The sequence below is a fragment of the Lacerta agilis genome, chromosome 10 (genome assembly GCF_009819535.1).
Source record: "Lacerta agilis isolate rLacAgi1 chromosome 10, rLacAgi1.pri, whole genome shotgun sequence".
In the NCBI taxonomy this organism is placed as follows: domain Eukaryota; kingdom Metazoa; phylum Chordata; class Lepidosauria; order Squamata; family Lacertidae; genus Lacerta; species Lacerta agilis.
The window spans coordinates 12,187,929-12,208,576 of record NC_046321.1 but is presented as its reverse complement, the minus strand read 5'-3'; the positions used below and the strand labels follow the sequence as shown (position 1 = coordinate 12,208,576).

General features: G+C 45.7%; 1 protein-coding gene across 1 annotated transcript in view; it reads left to right on the top strand.

The window, feature by feature from the left end:
- Positions 1 to 20,248, top strand: part of PDE3A (phosphodiesterase 3A) — a 260,491-nt gene extending 240,243 nt beyond the window's left edge. The window contains exons 9-16 of the mRNA XM_033161457.1: positions 1,799 to 1,936; positions 6,042 to 6,153; positions 7,895 to 8,008; positions 9,616 to 9,815; positions 11,207 to 11,410; positions 13,595 to 13,750; positions 14,709 to 14,949; positions 19,118 to 20,248. Of these exons, the coding sequence (XP_033017348.1) occupies positions 1,799 to 1,936; positions 6,042 to 6,153; positions 7,895 to 8,008; positions 9,616 to 9,815; positions 11,207 to 11,410; positions 13,595 to 13,750; positions 14,709 to 14,949; positions 19,118 to 19,326 (1,374 nt within the window). The 3' untranslated portion in view covers positions 19,327 to 20,248. The remainder of the gene's footprint in view (positions 1 to 1,798; positions 1,937 to 6,041; positions 6,154 to 7,894; positions 8,009 to 9,615; positions 9,816 to 11,206; positions 11,411 to 13,594; positions 13,751 to 14,708; positions 14,950 to 19,117) is intronic.
- The last annotated feature ends 400 nt before the right edge of the window (positions 20,249 to 20,648 follow it).

Below are 20,648 nucleotides of genomic sequence, written 5' to 3'. Positions count from 1 at the left end.
GGGTGGGGGAACCCTAAGCATGGGAGACTCCCTCCCCCAAAGAAAACCCAGTCGGTTAAAGACTGAGTATGAGCTAGGAGTGGTGGTAGGGAGATGGAAAACCATGGGGAAGAGGGGGAAAGGACCAGGAATGTGGAATCCTGTACAGAAACTCCCCACACTGCAATGTTCTGTTGCAAGCTTCCTCCCTCCCCCCCGCCCCGGTGTGTATAAACTCTTATTATCACCATCCCATATCTCGTTGTACTTAGCTAGAGGGAGTCAAACTTCCCTCTAAAGAGATGAGAACTCCCATGCAGCTTTCTATTTTTGATGGCACAGATGAAGAACTCCAAAACAGCATCATCCATTAAAAAAAAAAGTAAAAATCAAACGTATCGCGCAAACCAAGAAAAACATTGGGAGATGGAGAGCGAAACGGAGCAGGGCTGCTGCGAATGATTGTGCAACAAGGTGCAGATGTGGCCTAAATTAAGCTCTTAAATATCCACATTTGGCTCATAACTAATAGCCCCCCAGGGGGTGGTACAAAAGAGTCCAAGCTGAAGATTTGAAGAGAATTCCTCACTGCCAAGGGCCCACCCTCCAAGCCCTTCAAGCCAGTTTGAGTTCTTTTTTAAAAAGCAAATAACTTTCCCTCATCAGATGCTAGCTGCTAACTTTCACTTCCAGCTCAGTTAGCCCTGTAGACCAGGGTGGGGATCTGTTTGCAGAAAGTGTAGAGTTGCAAGCATCTACAGAGTGGAAACCTGTGCCCTTCTAGATATTGCTGGACTACATCTCCCATCATCCTTGACTTTGGCCATGCTGGCTGCGACTGATGTCGTGGACTGGTTCGGCACAGAGTTGCCCAGCAGGCACTATTTGGGAGGCACTAGCCGGAGAACCCCCCTCCCCAAAGGAACAAGGCTCAGAGCCAAGGGATTGGTGGTGGGATGACAGTGAGTGGTTAGAGGGAGAAGACTGGGAGGAGTGGGTGTCGGAAACAGAAGAGGTAACAGGGTTTAGTGAGAAGGGAGAGTCTGTGGCAGAGAGAAGTTTAGAAGCAGGAGAGGAGAGAAGCCAAGAGGCAGGGGTGAGTAAGGGTGGTGAAGAGTCACAGGGATCTCCCCCTTCTGCTGCAACAAGTTCCCCTTCAGGAGAGGCATGAAGTGAGAGAAGCAAAGACAAGCATACCAGCATAGTCTCAGATTGCTTGGGAAGGACTTTGAAGAGGAGGGGACTTAGGCAGCTGTGGGAAGGAAGGGACTTTGTTCTCTTCAAGACCTACCAAAGAGAGTTGCTGTGGTCATTAGGCCTGACATTGCTGTGCAGATTGTTTTTCTAATAAGGAGTTAATTTGTGTGATTTACTGCAGGCTCGTTTCTGACAGCTGATGGGAGTTGGAGCCAAGCAGCTTATGGAAGGCTGCAGCCTTCCTCACTTCCTCACCTGAAAATCTCACTCAGTCATGGAGAAACTCTTCCCCTCCAGGGAATATGCTGGTGAAGCAAACTTTGACCCCAACCTCCGTGGGTAAACTTTGACAAGTGGGCAAGGCTGTCCAGCTATCAAGTCAGCTGACTCCATCATAAGGAACCTGCCCACCTGTCAAAGTTTTGCCCCCTGTGGCGATGGGTGGATAAAGTTCTGGTCTGCCAGGTCGAAAAGTGCCCCCCCTCGCTTGATCCCAGCCAACCTGGGATTGATATGCATCAGTAGTAATGGCACAGTGTGTATATTTAGAGAGGGGCTTAGTAACCCATGTTTTTTGCAGTGTTTTGGTAACCTTCAGAGCATGTATTGTTTCTTGATACAGGACAAGCCTATTCTTGCCCCAGAGCCTCTAATAATGGACAATTTGGACCCTCTTATGGAGCAGCTAAACAATTGGAATTTCCCAATCTTCGATTTGGTAGAGAAGATAGGCAAGAAATGTGGTCGGATCCTCAGTCAGGTAAGAAAGTGTGCATTGCAGACTTGGGCTAGGGCCTCACCTTGGGTAAAGTGTGTTCCTGGTTAGGAGGAAGTACAAGAACTGTGATCCACAGCTCTTGGCATGCACAGAGCTCCCATACATACAACAAAATCACCTGCTTGAGTTTAGGGAATTCTTGTTGCTCAAACAGAATTAGGTCCCACCATACCAAGTTGAAATCCTAAAAGGGGAGCACAAATGTCCTTATAACTATGGTTGCTATTTAGGAAGAATCATAGAATCATAGAGTTGGAAGAGACCACAAGGGCCATCCAGTCCAACCCCCTGCCAAGCAGGAAACACCATCAAAGCATTCCTGACAGATGGCTGTCAAGCCTCTGCTTAAAGACCTCCAAAGAAGGAGACTCCACCACACTCCTTGGCAGCAAATTCCACTGTCGAACAGCTCTTACTGTCAGGAAGTTCTTCCTAATGTTTAGGTGGAATCTTCTTTCTTGTAGTTTGAATCCATTGCCCCGTTTCTGCTTCTCTGGAGTAGTGGGGGTAATTCCCCTCTCCTTTATGACAAACCACATAATATTATTTCTTGCACTGCATCTATTTTCTGACCAATTTGCAGACTCTGCCCCACGGAAGGAAACCCTTCAAATGTTGCTGGACTGCAACTCCTGTCACCCCAGAATATTCATGATGCCAGCTGGGTCTCATGGGAGTTGGCATTCAGGGATATCTGGAGGACCACATACTTCCAGCTTTGTTCTGCACCTTCTCTGCTTGGAGCTAACCATGGTTTACTCAAAAACCAGTTCACTAACCATGTTTACAGACTGTGGTTTGGAGCTGTGTCAGGGCAGGTGTTAAGTTAACCTTGGTTAGTACCAAAAGAAGGAAAGGAGATGGAATGTACATGCCAGAGGAAGGGCTAACCATGGTTTGGAGATTGGGAAGCATAATGGCCCAAATGTGTGAGATCAGACCAGGCTTTTGAAATGGATGCATCAGTTTATTTAAAGCCTAGAGAATTAATATCTGTGCTTCCTGATGCAAGAAAAAATTTAACGCCTTGTGATGGTGCATAGCAAAGGACCTCTGGGGTTTGGAGTGATTCATTCTTAGCTTTCTGCAGTTTGAATTGCCTTCCTGATTTGAACCTAGTGAGAGGGAGGGAGAAATTAGCAAAATGAATTACCTATGTGTGCCACATAGCCTGAAATTTATGAAATGGAATAAAGAAGAGTTGACATATCCCCACCCCCTGGGGGAAGCATATGTCTTTGGAAAACAGAACCAATGGATCTCCTTGAAGATTATTTGAGAAGCCATCTACGTACATTAAGAGGGATGCTAAAATGGTCTAGATTTCTCTCTCTCTCTTTTTTAGAAGTAAGCTAAAAGCATCCATCTGTGGTGCAATAGAAAGCACTCAAACATAGTACCAGCAAATTACAAAATGCAGCAGACAGTAATCCATGCAAAGGGCTTGGGGGAGACTCTCGACTCAGAATGGAAGAGCAAACCCTTTTAAATCTGCACTGCAGTTCAGTAGCAAGCTGTGTAGATAGGTAATGCCTTAATTTATGACTTCCGTTTGCTTAACGGCAACCCCTGTTGGGATAAATCAGGTTTTGCTTGGAAAGGAGGAGCTGGAATTGAAGGCTGCAATTAAGGGAGAGAAAGACCAGATCTGGTTTAAAATTAAAGCTACCTACCTTCCCTTTGCTACTTCGGTCAAAGGATTGAAAAACAATATATTGGGCAGGGGGTCAGATTCTAGGAAAACCTGTTGGGATGCGGCTCCAGGGGGTTATAGCTGCAAATGAGAATTTGGGAGGTGTTTCACGACCAGGCCTGCTAAATAAGAGCTATTAACTTCCATGTCTTGGCGGACAAAGAAAATTAAGCAACTTAGGAAGGTGTTGGAAAGCGTTGCCTTCGTGTCATCTGGTGAGAGGGTCTGTTAAAGTCTTCTGGGAGCAGCTGTGATGGTGAGAGCACAAGCTCTACTCATTTCAACACATTATCAGTAGCATTGCTTATCACTTATTTTTGTTGCTATTAATGGATCGTTATTATATTTAATAGCAGCAAAGCTTAAGAACGCAATAGGAGCCCTGCAGGACCAGGCCAAAGGGGCATCTAGGCCACAATCGCACCATATGATGCCACAGCTTGAATCATAGAATTGTAGAGTTGGAAGGGACCCCCAAGGGCCATCTAGTCCAATCCCCTGAAACGCAGGAATCCAGCTAAAGCACCCACGACAGGTGGCCATTGAGGAAGCAAGTGTTTCCAAGACCCCATCTGCACCACGCATTTAAAACACTTTAAAACAGGCTTCTTCAAACTCGGCCCTCCAGATGTTTTTGGCCTACAACTCCCATGATCCCTAGCTAGCAGGACCCAGTGGTTAGGGATGATGGGAATTGTAGTCTCAAAACATCTGGAGGGCCAAGTTTGAGGAAGCCTGCTTTAAACCGTCATGGCTTCCCCCGAAGAGAAGAAGAGAAGAAGAAGAGTTTGGATTTGATGTCCCGCTTTATCACTACCATAAGGAGTCTCAAAGCGGCTAACATTCTCCTTTCCCTTCCTCCCCCACAACAAACACTCTGTGAGTTGAGTGGGGCTGAGAGACTTCAAAGAAGTGTGACTAGCCCAAGGTCACCCAGCAGCTGCATGTGGAGGAGCGGAGATGCGAACCCGGTTCCCCAGATTACGAGTCTACCGCTCTTAACCACTACAACACACTGGGAGTTGTGTTTTCTTAAGGGTGCTGAGAGTTGTTAGGAGACCATCCCTTTCCCTTCCCAGAGTGGTTCAACCATCAATCCAGGAAGTTGGACAGTCAGTTCATGTGGGAATGTTCAGGGAGGCAGGAGAAGATATATTGTTTTTTAATATCCTTCCTAAATTGCGCTAATTTAGCAGAGTTTTAACATTCCCCTTTAAGCGCACAGCGGGCAGCTGGTTGCAAGCTTGTTTAAGCTTCTCACTATAGACTCCTGGTAAGATCCCTTATTTCCCTCTTAAAAGAATAAAAATGCCACAATCTTATTTAAGATATATAAAAGTAGTTTACTAACAGCACCATCAGTTCACAGATGGATCCCTGAAGACAGACTTAGTTACAGATACATACATGTGAGTCTATCCCATAAGGAGATAGTCTCTTTGTCCTCTGTTGGCTGAAAGCCAACAGGGCATCTCTAGCTAAAAAGTTACTGGTCCAACAACGAGGTCCAAAAGAGGGAGGGAGTGGCTGCGTGCTTTGTGGTTTTGTTACCTGCACAGGTAAGGTCACACCCACCTCTATTCACATGCAAAGGAAGTATGCCCCAGCCAGGTGGAAACAGGAAGTTTTTTGACTGGCTGGTCCAAACATCCCCTTGCATGTCCACTCTAGGAAAACAAGGAATGTTGTACTTGTCTGCTACTTATGTATCACATCCCACAGTTCACGGGGAACTCTGCCATTGTAGCTCTGTGTGGGGAACAGGGGTCTCCTAAGAACTCTCAGCACCCTTAACTTAAGTGCAACACCCAGAATTCTTTGGGCGAAGCCATGGCTGCTTCAACTTGTTGGGATCATATGGGTACAAGGGAGGCAGTGATGGCCATTGACTTGGATGGCTTTAAAAGAGGAATGGACAAATTTATGGAGGAGAAGGCTTTCCAATGGCTGCTAGCTATGACAGCTATGCTCTTCTTCCATGAACAAAGGCAGTAATGCTTCTGAATGCCAGTTGCTGGACGCCACAGGAGGGGGTGGAGAGAGAGGGCTCCTATGCTTCAGGGTCCTGCTTGGCGATTGTGAGAATAGGATGCTGGCCTAGGTGGGCCATTGGCCCTACCGGTTGGGGCCGGTGGAATCCAACAGCATCTGGAGGGTCACAACCTCCTCACGCCTACGTCACAGGATTGTGAGTTTGGCTGCAGAGATGGGGTTAAATATGAAGCTCTTGAAATGGCTAGAGTCTAAAACAGAGGAGGTGGCTTGCAGGCTATGATGGAAAGCATTCCGCAGAGACCCTTGAAGTTGGAGGCCATATTCTGTGTTGTGGAGCTGTGTGGATTCTTCCATGCCAGGCTCTGTGTTTTACAGTTACTTTTGCTCTGTTTTTTCCAGGTGTCCTACAGGCTCTTTGAGGATATGGGACTATTTGAAACCTTTAAAATTCCCATGAGAGAGTTTATGAACTACTTCCATGCTTTGGAGTGTGGATACCGAGAGATACCTTGTAAGTACCTTGCAAGAGTGAGATACTCGCTGATTCCTGTTTTTTCCATAATGAACCTTCTTTCAAGGCTGAGAGTGCCTAAGGCACAGCACAACCCCCCCCCCCAATTAAATAATTTGAATCCAGAGCACGTCCGATAAAAATGCCACAGAAATCTATAAAACTCAACTAAGTCCTGCTTAGAGTAGACCCACTGATATTCCTGTTAGTCGTGCCCATTAACTTCAGTGAATCTTCTTTGAACAGTGTTGTGTACAGCCCCAAATCCATAATGCACACGGTAAAACTTCCACAGTGCGGTATACATGTCTACTCGGAAGCAAGTCCCATTGAGTTCACTGGACTTGCAGAGATGTAAGGTGGCAGCGATTTCCATTCTGTCTTCTTGTTGCTGCATTATTCATCTCGCCACCCACTATGGCCAGAGCTAACCTAATTAAATACGTAATGAATTTCAGTGCATTTTCATTGGAAGGGACATGTTTTAAAAATGTATCTGTTCCCCAGACCTGGGGTCTCCCACCCATTCTCATGCATAAGGCTTTCTAAATTATACAGAGTAACGAGTGATATTTCACTTTGCGATTGGGGATCAGGGTTAATGGTGTGGTAGCTCATTTGTAGACAATACCGAAGTAGAGTACAAACCAAAACAGATCAGAAATGATAGCAGATGTCCTTCTCCCTGCCCTTCACTACTGCCCACTTGATTCTCCCATGCTTTCCTCTTTTCATGTATTACTGAAATGAGCAGTGTCATGTAACTCACTTTGAGACCGGGAAGATTAGACACCAAGAGGACAATAAATTTAGAAATGAATGGGTTAACTTTATAGAATATATGAAGGAGCATTGTAAACATTGAAAAATGTTAGCAGGTTTGGATTGGCACTTGTAATATAAATTGATAAAGGGTATTGAAAAAGGAGATTGGATAAAAGAATTTAGTCACAGAAAAGAGAAGAGACAATTATTGGAAACCAGGGAGAGGAGTGGGGGGAAGTCCGGGGGTTGGAAGAACCCCTATAAAGATATTGAATTTGTTATGGATTAATGCAAATAATACTGTATGTTTAATATGTAACATACAGTATTATTTGCATTAATCCACACACACACACACACACACACACACACACACAGGTGAAACTCAAAAAATTAGAATATCGTGAAAAGGTTCATTTCTTTCAGTAATTCATCTTAAAAGGTGAAACTAATATGAGATATGACATGCAAAGCGAGATATGTCAAGCCTTTATTTGTTATAATTGTGATGATTATGGCGTACAGCTGATGAGAACCCCAAATTAACAATCTCAACTTTGGGGTTTTCATCAGCTATACGCCATAATCATCACAATTATAACAAACAAAGGCTTGGCATATCTCGCTTTGCATGTCATGAGTCTATCTCATATATTTAACTCTAGTAGCTAATGAAAACAGTTGCTTACATAAATGGACTTTTCCACGATATTCTAATTTTTTGAGTTTCACCTCTCTCTCTGTGTGTGTGTGTGTGTGTGTGTGTGTGTAGACTCACTTTGAGAAGGTTGGAAACACCTACTGTTTTATCATAGCAAATGAATATGCCTATCCACCTTCAGCTTTTTCCTTAGCTCAGCAGTTGACCTTAGTTCCTGCGAGAGATTTAAGCCACATGCAGGGAACTGATTCTCTCTGTCCAACAGATGGTGCTGTTGACCCCCCCAGCAGAAGTAATCTGCCTCTGTCTTAACAGATCACAACAGGATCCATGCCACTGATGTTCTCCATGCTGTTTGGTACCTTTCAACGCAGCCTATACCAGGACTCTCAACTGTGATTAATGACCATGGGTCAGCAAGCGATTCAGGTAATTTTATTAGCGTGCAATTTTGGGGAGCCCTTAAGCTGGTTTCTTGGCCCAGGGTCTCTTTCTGGAGGAAACTGGACATGTTTACCAGATGCGTGTAGAAGAAGCACATAAAAGAGGCTTGTGATGGCCACTAACTTGGATGGCATTAATAGAGAACTAAACAAATTTCATTTTTCATTTCACTTTCAATTTGTATACCGCCCTTCTGTATTACTGTACACAAGGCGATTTACATGCTGAAGAAACAACAAAATAGACAGCCTAATGACAACCTGACAAAAAAGTCATAATAAAAATATAACTGTAAAATAAGCAACTTATATCAAATAAAGCAATTTTCAATAATCCATTAGAATATGGTAAACAGTAAAATTAAATACCAGCAAATAATAATTAAACAGTTTCATTTAACAATTACAATAAAGGATTACTAAACTATAATCAATAAAAATAACGGCAATGCATAAAATACCACAATACATACAAAACCATGTAGGATCAAATTGAGAAACAAGGACACGCAACTTATAAAATTATCTTTTAAAATATCCCTGAGCTGACGGAGGATGAGTTTATCAGAGGCTACCAGTTCTGCCTCCCTTGTCACTTTCTGTGCAACTGAATAACCAGACAAGACAGCAGCATATCAAGTTTGGGGTTCAAATAGGCCACAACTTCATTGGTTACAGATGGGAAAGGTTTGGCATAGGCATTGGGTGAAACCATTTAATTACCTGCAGCCCATCTGCTGGAGATGTATCTAAGGGTAAAGCATAGGAGGGCTATGACCTATATAAAATAGGGGTACCCCCTGAGGGGTTTCTGCTGGAGTTCTATGGCCCAAGCCTCCGTCTGGGTGTTGGACAGAAGCAACTCCTCACGGAGCCCTTCAATGGGATATCTTTAACCAGGGAGGATCAGGCAGAGGCTACAACCTCTTCTCCAACCAAGACTAAGGCTTACCCAGTGCATAACCACCAACTGAGCCAACCAAGGTTCTCAATCGCCCAACCTCTCATGCCCCTAGCCAACCCCTTATGCCCTCAAAAACCAAATAGGAATGATGGGCTGGTCTCAACTTATTCCCCTGGGCGTGGACCCAAGCGATGTCTGTGTTTGCAAGTGTCTGGAGTTCTCATTTTCAGGTGCTGCTTTTAAGCATGTCAAAGTGCAAGTAGATAAATAGGTACCTCTCCGGCGGGAAGGTAAACGGTGTTTCCATGCGCTGCTCTGGTTTCACCAGAAGCGACTTAGTCATGCTGCCCACATGACCCGGAAGCTGTATGCCCGCTCCCTCAGCCAGTAAAGCGAGATGAGCGCTGCAACCCCAGAGTCGTCCGCAACTGGACCTAATGGTCAGGGGTCCCTTTACCTTTACTGAACATCACGGGAACTAGTAGATTTGCAGCTGTGATATATATATTTTTAGGATACAGCGGTATAGAAATGTTTTTTTTTTTTTATTTTAAAAAAAACCAACAACAAATGAACAATGGATATGGAACCGATCCAGGTTAATCGTGGCAACTGGGCACAAAACTGAACCCTGGTTGTCCCTGTTCCTCACCACAAACTCTCAGCAAATGTCCTGGTTTTCTGCTCAGATTCTGATAGCGGGATCACTCACGGCCACCTGGGCTACGTCTTGTCGAAAACATACGCACCAACAGACGATGGCCATGGATGCTTGGCGGGCAACATCCCTGCCCTCGAACTGATGGCCCTTTATGTGGCTGCTGCCATGCACGATTACGATCACCCGGGGAGAACCAATGCCTTCTTGGTTGCCACCAGTGCTCCTCAGGTAAGGATGGCTGAGATCGACCCTTGCTAGGGTCCATAGAATTGACGCTTGGAAAGAATTCTCCTAAGAGTGAATCTCAAGTCACCACTGAGCCCTTGTACAGCAAGCCACAGCTTGTCCACACGTGTCAGAGCCAGTCAGTGCTGGTTCAAACAAGCCGAAACCAGTTCTATCTTGCAACACACTCCGCTTTTGGATACATTTTTAAAAGAAAAACCTGATTAGCTTCTCAGATACTTTTTAATTGAGTTACTTTAAAAAAAAAAGTGTCAGGGAACCATCAGAGCCCAGCGGAGTAGTGGAAGGGCTCTGTGAGGCTGATGGTTCCCAACGCCACCTGAGAAGCAGGGAGACATCCTGTGGGAGCGACAGGCAGGAGGAGAGCTCCATGGGGAGGGGGCTGTGGGATGCTCCAGACTCCCAGCACAGACCAAGAGGCTCAGTGAGCGACAGGCAGGAAGAGAGCTCCATGGGGAGGGGGCGGTGGGATGCTCCAGACTCCCAGCACCGACCAAGCAGGTCAGTGGAGGAGGGGGCTATGACAGTTCCGTCGCCCCAATTGCGTAGAGGGGTGAAACACAGGGATGAGAGGAGGAGACTTGGGGTGCCCAAGTTCTTTTGTTGGGGGCACTCGCGAAAAGCGCCACTTCCGGGATCTGAGAGTGACTGAGACGGTCACAGACTTTTGAGCTCTGCAATGTATAGTTGTACCATAAATCCTGTAATTAAGAGGATCTAGGGTCAGGACTTTTTACTCTTGAGAAGCCACTACAGAAACCTTACAATATGCCTCAAGTAACATATTATTGCTTGATTTCTTGTTTATTCTCTTACATTTTGCAACATCCATTTATCCTAAATAGAACACAGTAAGGCAGGCGTGTATGCACAATTTTTTTTTTTAATGTGATCTCATTGAGATCCCAAGATGAAATTTTGCAGGGAGCTCTTGGTAATGTGAAATGATCAATATATATTTTTAATCATAATGGTTTATTAAAATCACTTTTCAAAATTTTGTAACTTAACTTTAAAATTTTAAGTAGAACTTGGATAGGCCCTCAGTGCTATATGTGGTGTTTATGCCTCTCAGGGACGAGTAGAAATACAGTGGTACCCTGGGTTGCGTACATAATTGGTTCCGGGTTACAGTTCATAACCCGAAAAGTACACAACCCAAACAAGCGCGCAAAAACCCTGGAAGTAGCGGTTTGCGCATGCACAAACTGTGCAGAACACTTCTGCGCATCCACGCATCGCGTGCACTTTGGGTTGCGCTTCCGGGTTACCGGAGTTCGTAACCCAAAAAGTACGTAACCTGGAGTATACGTAACCTGAGGTACGACTGTAGAATAAATTATGCCAAACTGTTTATCCTTCTCTCCGTTTAGGCTGTTCTGTATAATGACCGTTCTGTTTTGGAAAACCATCATGCGGCAGCTGCGTGGAACCTCTTCATGTCCAGGCCAGAATATAACTTCTTAGTCAACCTCGATCATGTGGAGTTCAAGCACTTTCGGTTCCTTGTCATTGAGGCAATCTTGGCCACTGATCTGAAGAAGCACTTTGACTTTGTAGCAAAGTTCAATGCCAAGGTAAACTCAAATCCACGTATGTCCTTTGCGCTCAAACCTTTGTATATCCATGTTTGCTGGGGGGAAAGGTAATGGTTTTATCGTCCTAATGTTTTGCAAGGACAGTGCCCCAGGAACAGTATCATGTGGTTCTGGGACTTGCATCAACAAAAGGTGATTTCCGTTATTCACTTGGAAGTTATGCTGCTCAAATCTCATGTACCATATTTTTTCGCTCCATAAGACGCACTTTTTCCCTCCTAAAAAGTAAGGTGAAATATCTGTGCGTCTTATGGAGCGAATGGTGGTCCCTGGAGCTGAATTGCCCAGGGCCCAAAAGAGGATCATGCTTTTTATTTTACAAAGAGAAAAAGGGTGTTGAAAGGACCCCACTCAGCAGCTGATCAGCAAGAGATCGGGAGAGAGATGAGTCCCCGGCTCCCTTTCAGCCCTGCCCTCTTGCCCCGCCCTCCTTAGTTGAATGTGCTGCAGAGGGAGGTTGTTTGTTTCCCCAGCAACATGTGACTGGCTGATTAGATTATCTGTCTGGAAATTGTAGAAAAGGCTCCCTTTCCTTTAGAAGCTGCAGAAATGTGAGTTGAACGCCATAAAAACAGGGCTTTTCCTCTTTGCTTTTCCTCCTTTGCAAAAGGAGCTTTGCTTTCCCCCCTTTGCAAAAAAGCTGCAAAACTTTTAGCTGATCTTCAAAAAAACAGGGTTTTTCCCTTTGCAAAAAAGTTGCTAAACTTTTAGCTGATACTCAAAAAAACAGGGCTTTTAGAAGAGGAAAACCAGAAAAAAAAATCTGGGTTTCCTCCTCTATAAATGAGGCGTGCCCTATGGTCCGGTGCGCCCTATGGAGCGAAAAATACAGTAAATCCCCATTTCCACTCATTGCAGCCTGAAATGAAATTGGGGGCACCCAGTCGTTTTGGCTGTAAGACAGAGAAGTATTTTGACCATCCCTGACTCTTACAGATATAGCAGGCAAAACATTACATGAATACAGTGCACTGTCATTCAAGTCCCAGCATTTTGATGGGTAGAGAGTGAGCTTCAGGTGCCAACAGATGGTATTTCCCCAGCAAACTGGCATTAATACCAAACTACTTGGCATTAGATGTTGGATCCGCTACAGCAACTCAGCTTGGAAATCAGCAACAACAAAGATGGCTGTGCATTTCTTGCACATAGGGAATGTCCCCTAACTGCTAGCTAGTTGGGACCAAGGATGCATGTCCTGCCTGCAAAATGGCAGATTTTGAATCTGCATGGGCAGGAGTTGACAACACATCACATCTCCTTTTGTCTCAGTGAATATCGCCCCGCCCCCAGGTTCACAATACAGTCGTACCTTGGAAGCCGAACGAAATCTGTTCCAGAAGTCCGTTCAACTTCCAAAACGTTTGGAAACCCAAGTGTGGCTTCTGATTGGCCGCAGGAAGGTCCTGCGGCCAATCGGAAGCCGTGCCAAACATTCTGCTTCCGAAAATCATTCGAAAGCCGGAACACTCGCTTCCAGGGTTCGATCATTCAGGAGCTGATTTGTTCAGGAGCCAAGGCGTTCGAGATCCAAGGTGCGACTGTATAGGACAAAGAGTTTCCTGTTCCTGCTCTTTTCCTGATCTCACAATCTTGGCCTTTCCTAAACTGAACCCAGCTCCTGAAACAAACCCCTATTTCCCTGGATTCCAGGATTGGGCATTCACCCTCCCTTCCATTTCCTGATGTGGGTGCAGCAGTTTCTGATGTAGGTGCCATTTCCCCATTTCCTAGGGTAGGTAGGGGGCACGCCTGCGCCGTTTTGTAGTCCTGTCTCTCTTTCTGCTCTTTGGTGTTCTGCCACTCCCCCATGGCAACCCTTTTGTGGCAGGCACCCCTGGCTGGCACGTTCTTCCAGACATGCCCACTGACTCAAAATGTTTGCCAACCCTTGGGTGGATTGGAGCCAGAGCCTCAGTCAAATATGCTGGAGAGGACAGATGCTGCTCGATTTGCTTAAATTAAGCTCTGTAAGTATATGTGTGTAATGGGAATATAATTTATGTAAAGCAAATATAAATGATACGTCAGCCGCCTGCTCCGCCCCCCCCCCAAGTGCTTTTTCTGTGCAGTTGATATCGCATCCTCGCTCTCCAATTGTTTTGCGTTATGTGTGGCTGCCATGGTATCTCACCGCTCACCTTAGTCACATCTGTCTGCCAGGTCAATGATGACGTTGGCATTGATTGGACGAACGAGAACGACCGCTTGCTGGTTTGCCAGATGTGCATCAAGCTGGCTGACATCAACGGGCCTGCGAAATGCAAAGAATTGCACCTGCAGTGGACGGAGGGCATTGTCAATGAATTTTACGAACAGGTAACTAGCCTTAAGTTGTTGCTGGAAGGAGCAAGGGGACACACAAACCTCTAGGGTATGGGGTTAGGACAGTGGCTCTGGAAGGTTGTGGTGCATCACCCTTGTGTGGCAGGAGAGGGTGGCAAGCGTGGTGGGAAGATTCAAGGACAATAAAACGTTTGAAGATTTCAGTGTATTGTGCATGTACAGCCAGAAACTATATGCATGCCTCTCTTTCAAGAGCATTGGCTGTTCTTCTGCAGTTCTCCGCAAATTATTGTTGTGAACAGGGATATTCAACTACGAAAGATCAGAAAAGAGAAAGCCTCATTTGTGTTTTTGAGGAGACGAGAGTTTGTTTGTCTCAAATTAAACCTAATATAAATGAGATTACCTGGCAAAAGCAAGCTCACACCTCTCATTGAGTTTGTATACATACTTAAGGTACATAAGTTAGAGGCTTGCTTATAATTATATTTTGGGAATGGTTTATGTTCTTATGATGACCTCTGATCATTTTATAAATTAGTTGTGGTCTGTGTTATAAATCAAGCACTGCTGGGAGTTGTTTCTTTTTGATTTCCAATGTATTTATGTATTTTTTTAAAAAAATGGTGTTGCATGAGCAAATTTTTTATTCCATAAGTGTGGCCCAGAGAAAAAAGTTTGAGAACCACGGGGTTAGAGTTAGGGTTTGATTTATCTCTGGATTACACTGTTTTTCTCTACGGTTTGTTGGCTTCAGATAGGCACATGATCAATTCTAACTGATAGCTCCCTGTGGGGAGTTGTTGTTGTTTGTTTGTTTGTTTGTTTGTTGTTTTTAAGGAGGGAGTAAAATGCACCAGGTCTCTGTCCTCACTCTGTTGGACTCACCCGGTGAGAGTCCCAGATCGGGCCGGCAGTGGGAAACTCAATGTGCATTTCTGTTGTAAGGGATCAAGATAGCAATTATAACAGGCTTTCTCCTTTTTCTAAGGGTGACGAGGAAGCCAGTTTAGGCCTCCCCATCAGCCCTTTCATGGATCGCGCCGCTCCGCAGCTTGCAAACCTCCAGGAATCCTTCATCTCTCACATTGTGGGGCCGCTGTGCAATTCCTATGACTCAGCAGGACTGATGCCAGGGAAGTGGGTCGAAGATAACGATGAGTCGGGTGATACTGATGAACAGGAGGAGGAAGATGCGGCCGACATGGACACCTATGAAAACCCTGAGTCAAGTAAGTTTGTTATTTCTGTGTGTGCTTGCTCCCACAGACTCAACACCTTGGGTTTTAACCCTTGCCATGTGGTGTTCCTAGTTAAAAGTCCACTCATCCCCAAAGCTGCTGTTTGCCCTAGGGGAAAAGAAGCAACTTCAGTTGGTCATTTTAATTGGGACAACGGTACAAAGGAAGAGGTCTTTTGCTTTGGTTTTTTAAAACCCACTTCCACAGTAACATACACATGGATGGCAATCCTACTGTGGCTGTGAAGACCGCCCCCCCTCCTTCTCCTGCTTTCGAGGCCAGATGAGCTTGTACATAAGCACCTGGGTTGAGGGAGGCCACAGCCGCTGGGGAAGTCCAGTGTGATGTAGTGGTTAAGAGCGGTAGACTCATAATCTGGGGAACTGGGTTCACATCTCCGCTCCTCCACATGCAGCTGCTGGGTGACCTTGGGCTAGTCACACTTCTTTGAAGTCTCTCAGCCCCACTCACCTCACAGAGTGTTTGTTGCGGTGGAGGAAGGGAATGGAGAATGTTAGCCGCTTTGAGTCTCCTTCGGGTAGTGCTAAAGCGGGATATCAAATCCAAACTCTTCTTCTTCTCTTCGCTTGCTGCATTGGGCAATCACATACATACATACATACATACATACATTTGTATGCCACCTTCCTCAATTCAAACCATGCCGAAGGCAGCTTACAACAAGAATATATATATACACTGGGTCAACACCTTCCTTGAGCTACTTCTATTTTGACCCCAAGATCTCACTTCGGGTCCATCACCTCCAGTTCAGACCCCATGAGCCTTCCGCAGCTCTTGCGTTCCTGGTGCAACCCCCTGGTAAAGGTAAAGGGACCCCTGACCACTAGGTCCAGTTGCGGACGACTCTGGGGTTGCGGTACTCATCTCGCTTTATTGGCCGAGGGAGCTGGCGTACAGCTTCCAGGTCATGTGGCCAGCATGACTAAGCCGCTTCTGGTAAACCAGAGCAGCACACGGAAATGCCATTTAGCTTACCGCTGGAGTGTTACCGATTTATCTACTTGCACTTTGACGTGCTTTCGAACTGCTAGGTTGGCAGGAGCAGGGACCGAGCAACGGGAGCTCACCCCGTCGCGGGGATTCGAACCGCCAACCTTCTGATCGACAAGCCCTAGGCTCTGTGGTTTAACCCACAGTGCCACCCATGCAAATGAGTGCAGTTGCAGCAGTTAGCCTGATTAGGTTTGCAGTGGTTCCGAGCAGAATCTCAGGTGGTGATAAATGCTCTAATGACCTCTGCGGAGAGCTGCAAAACTCGGGAGGAGGGTGGGGGGCGGGTGTTGTCTCCCGGGAAACCAGGGATAGAATGTTCTAACACGCAGCGCTGTGCGGAATAGAGTTTTCTCCTGATTAAACCTTCAGGTTTCCTACAGGGGAGTGAAAGCTTTCTAATGAAGGATTGAACTGGATTTGGGCTGTGCCACAGTGAAAAGCTCTTTGTTTGCCGTTGAAAAGCTCGAAGGACTCAACGGTTTGGCTCCTGACACACACTTAAGGCCACCTGGAAACGCTAATCTATGCACACATTTCTTTGCGACAAAACATTCCTCTACGTCATTTTTTTTCTTCTTCCCCACTGGCTCTTCATTAAAACCTTGAAGAGGTTCATATCGCTGAAGTTTGTAGCTGCTGCTGCTGCTAAGGATAGGTGATGGGGGAATTTGCAAAGGAGCAAATTTTAAGTGTTTGTTCTGCTAAGATTCTTAGCTTGAGAACTCTTGCCACTTCAGCTCACTGGTTCTGGAGCCCAGAGTTGGTACATTTTACCTCTGTGGCGTGAGAAGGTTTCAGCACGCAGCTCGATCCTGAGTTGTCTCTGGGAAATCCTCCACAAAAGCATGTGGGATTATTACTTGCACAGCACACGGTTCATTTGCTCAAGTGGTACAGATCAGTCAACTGAACTTTTTTAGTTGATAAATTGGAGATGGCCGGTTTTAATTGGTCAGAGGTTAGGGGAAATTGTTATACGAAACTGAAAATATTAAAAGACTTAATGTGTTTTCTTATAGCATTTATTTATTCATTTCATAAAAGTTATATGCCGCTTGACTATAATAAAACCTTAAAGTGGTTTGTAAAAAGAATGGAACAGTAAAATAAGTTTAAAAAAAAAAAACCAGTGTAAAACAGCTATTTAAAACGTTCAAAAAAGAAACACCAAAAAAACTAATAAGCTGAAAACCAGATTAAAACATGTGCCGGCGTTCTGCGTGTCTAGATAGGCTTGCCTAAACAAAACAGTTTTAATCAGGTGCCGAACAGAAACAGTGAATTGTCAGTAGGCAGGGAGTCCCACAGTTTGGGGAAATGAGCAGTAGTTTTTGATAATTAAATCATACTCTATGTCTAAGTTCCTTCAATACAGCCTCTGCTAGCCTGGGCCCCTGCAGATTTTTTGGACTATATCTTCCATCATGGGAATTGTAGTCCCAACTTAGCTTGGAGAAGGCTACTTCTGTGGTGGTGGGGGGGGGGAAATATTAGGATGATGAGGATGTGCACATTTTTGTAAATTTGTTCAGGTCACAGCCACACCATGTGCTTAAAGTACTGTCTTGCCACTGGAATAATCATGGACAACCCTGAGAACTGTAGGTTGTTAATGGTGCTGGGAATTGTAGCATGGTGGGTCAGCACCTATTACAAACTGCAGTTCCCAGGATTCTCCATGTAGCACAATAGGGCTTTAGATGTACGGTGCAAATGTGACCTTGATTGTAAATAAAAAGGGGGGGGCACACAGAGAATGAAGAAGCGGAGCCACACCAATATCTTCCCAGCAGGTGGATCACTGTTGCTTAGTAGGAGGGTTGGGGCAGTGGGCAGGTTGATTTTTAAAGTAATGTAATCATGCTTCAAATTTATGCTGCAGGTAAGATCTGTGTATGGGACGTGGGTGGCGTTGTGGTTTAAACCACTGTGCCGCTTGGACTTGCCGATCGGAAGGTCGGCGGTTCAAATCCCCGCAATGGGGTGAGCTCCCATTGTTCGGTCCCAGCTCCTGCCAACCTAGCAGTTTGTAAGCATGCAGTGCAAGTAGATAAATAGGTGCCGCTCCGGCGGGAAGGTAAACGGTATTTCCATGCACTGCTTTGGTTTCGCCAGAAGCGGCTTAGTCATGCTGGCCACATGACCTGGAAAAACTGTCTGCGGAAGTGGACAAACACCAGCTCCCTCTGCCTGTAAAGCTAGCTGAGTGCCGCAACCCCAGAGTCATTCATGACTGGACTTAACTGCCAGGGGTCCCTATACCCAGAAACAAGCCCTGATGTGCTTCCAAAGAGGTGTCCATTGTGGGATGGGTGCTTTTGATGCATTCAGATTTTTTGCAGGGTCCACACAATGGCATGGGCAAATAGGAACATAGGCTTTCTAGTTTAGGTCTGTCTAGCTTAGCATTGTCAGCACCAGACCAACATAGAGGAGTGATGGACCTTGTCATTCAGCAACATTTGTTGCTCACCAACACTGCAGCAGCAACAATGGGGAGCGAATGAATTCCTGCCTGGATCAGCCTCCTGGCTGCCTGCTTGCTCAGTCCACTGGACTATCGGCCCATTGGCTCGCTCAGCTGGGCTGCCTGCTTGCTTAAACTCCAGGCTTCCCTCCCTCTGCTGTGTGTGCGAGTGAGTGAGCAAGTGGGTGGGCAGGCGGTGACGACGACAATGGCAGTGGTAACGTGGTAGGGCCCTTCTGCCCACTTGCTTGCTTTGTGTGCCTGCTCACTTGCGCCACCGGCCTGCCTGCTTCATTCTCCCACTCTGTCTGCCCATTGTTGTCACACTGCAGTTCATGTGGCCCCCTGCTGCCAGCAACGTGAACTGCAGCGTGATGCACGTTCCCACCTTGCATAAATATTATATAGTAAGAAATTAAGAAATGCGTGCTTGGGTTAACGGTGGGTCCCGAGTCTAAAAAAGTTGAAAACTACTGATTTACACTGATTGGCAGCAGCTCCCCGGGGTTTCAGACAATGAATTTTTCCCAGTCCTGAGTTGGGGAGGTGTTTGGTATTGAGCCTGGGGCACCCTGCGTGCAAACAGATCCCATCTGCCACTGCGCCTCCCCTTTCTATTCGCACTCTGCCCACGGTTGCAGCTTAAGGCATCATTTTCCCTGTGGTGTTTTGCAGGGAAGAAGAGGAGGAAAATCTACTGCCAAATCACTCAGCACCTACTTGAGAACCATCAGATGTGGAAGAAAGTCGTTGCGGAGGAGGAACGGAAAGCCGGGGCAGAAAAGCAACCCTCCGAAGAGATTGAGGCTATAAAAGAGGAGGAGGAAGAAAAAGGGAAGCTCAGAGGGGAAGAAGAATGCAAAGAGCCCGAGACAAACCAATGACAAGGATAGGATGTTGAGCAGTATTTTGAGACAAGGATGACTTGCGCACCTGTTCCTTTTTACAAGCCAGCACAACACTTAGACACAACACTGTAGAAATACGGGATAATGCACCTACAGCTGTTTAAGTTGTTTCTCTTTACCTTTAAACTCCTCCGCTCAAAGAAGCTTTCACACTGCAACACCAACTTTTACAGACTTTCGTATGGGATGGGAATATTAGCTTGGGTTTATCAGCTTCATTTGTTTTGTTTTCGTTTTTCTATGATGGCATATTATGGTAACTGTGATAATGAAAGAGAAAAGAAGGAGGAGAGGTTTCTGCTCGCAGTGAAGGGAGTGGCAATTGGCCTTGTTCTTTTGTCTCCATGATATGGCGCCAGTAATCTTATCCATGAAATATTGGATCTCTTCTGCCAGTATAGATACACATGTGGGGTGGTACTCATAGCATCACAGAACAAACGGCTGTGATGTTGCATTTGAGGCTGGCTGTGACACTAGAGTATGTTATCTCACCATATGTTCATAAGGTTCCGACCCCAGAATGTCATGAAAATGGCCCCTGTATGGGGTGTAAATTTTGCCTGCAAATGTGACCTCCTTTTCTTTCTCAGCCTCGGGAAGCCTGTGTTAGAAGCACTCTGTCTTTCTTTTTCTTCCGCACAACTCAGAATAATTCAGGCAGGCATAACCCAGGGACAGCTTTGGGCTCTGCAAAGCAAGGGCAGCCAGTGGCTGGAGTAATCTTTTCTGCAGCTGGCTGGTAGCTCGTTTCCTAAAAGGGGCATCCCATTGGCAAGTTAACACTAGCTGTATTCACACCCGCAGACTGTACAAGTTTACACTGGGTCACACATACGCTTTGTACACGTTGCAAACAACCGACACCAGTTGCCTGCAGAAGGGAATGCTCATCCAACCACTGCCACTCATCCGTCATGTCCAAAGTTATTCCCAATCTCTTGAATCAGAAAGCGCTGGGGATAGATATCTGCATGGCACTCTTCAATGCCTCCTTTGATAATAATCACATGATTTCAGGTGTCTTGTGGGATTATGAAAGAAGATGCTTGGTCACGGCTTATTGTGATGTTTTCAGTTAATACTGGAATTTGCAGGGAGGGTCATCAAACTTGGTCCTCTGCAACAGTAGCTTTCAGATTGTCTGTTTTTGGGGAATGCGTTCGGCATTGATTAGTTTGCTGCAAATCATGTGTATATTGCTGGTAGTGAGAAGCAAGCTGTATTTTGGGGAGAGTTATTCTACCATCACAGATCTTCCCATAAAGCAGTGGTGGGGAACCTGTGGCCTTCCAGGT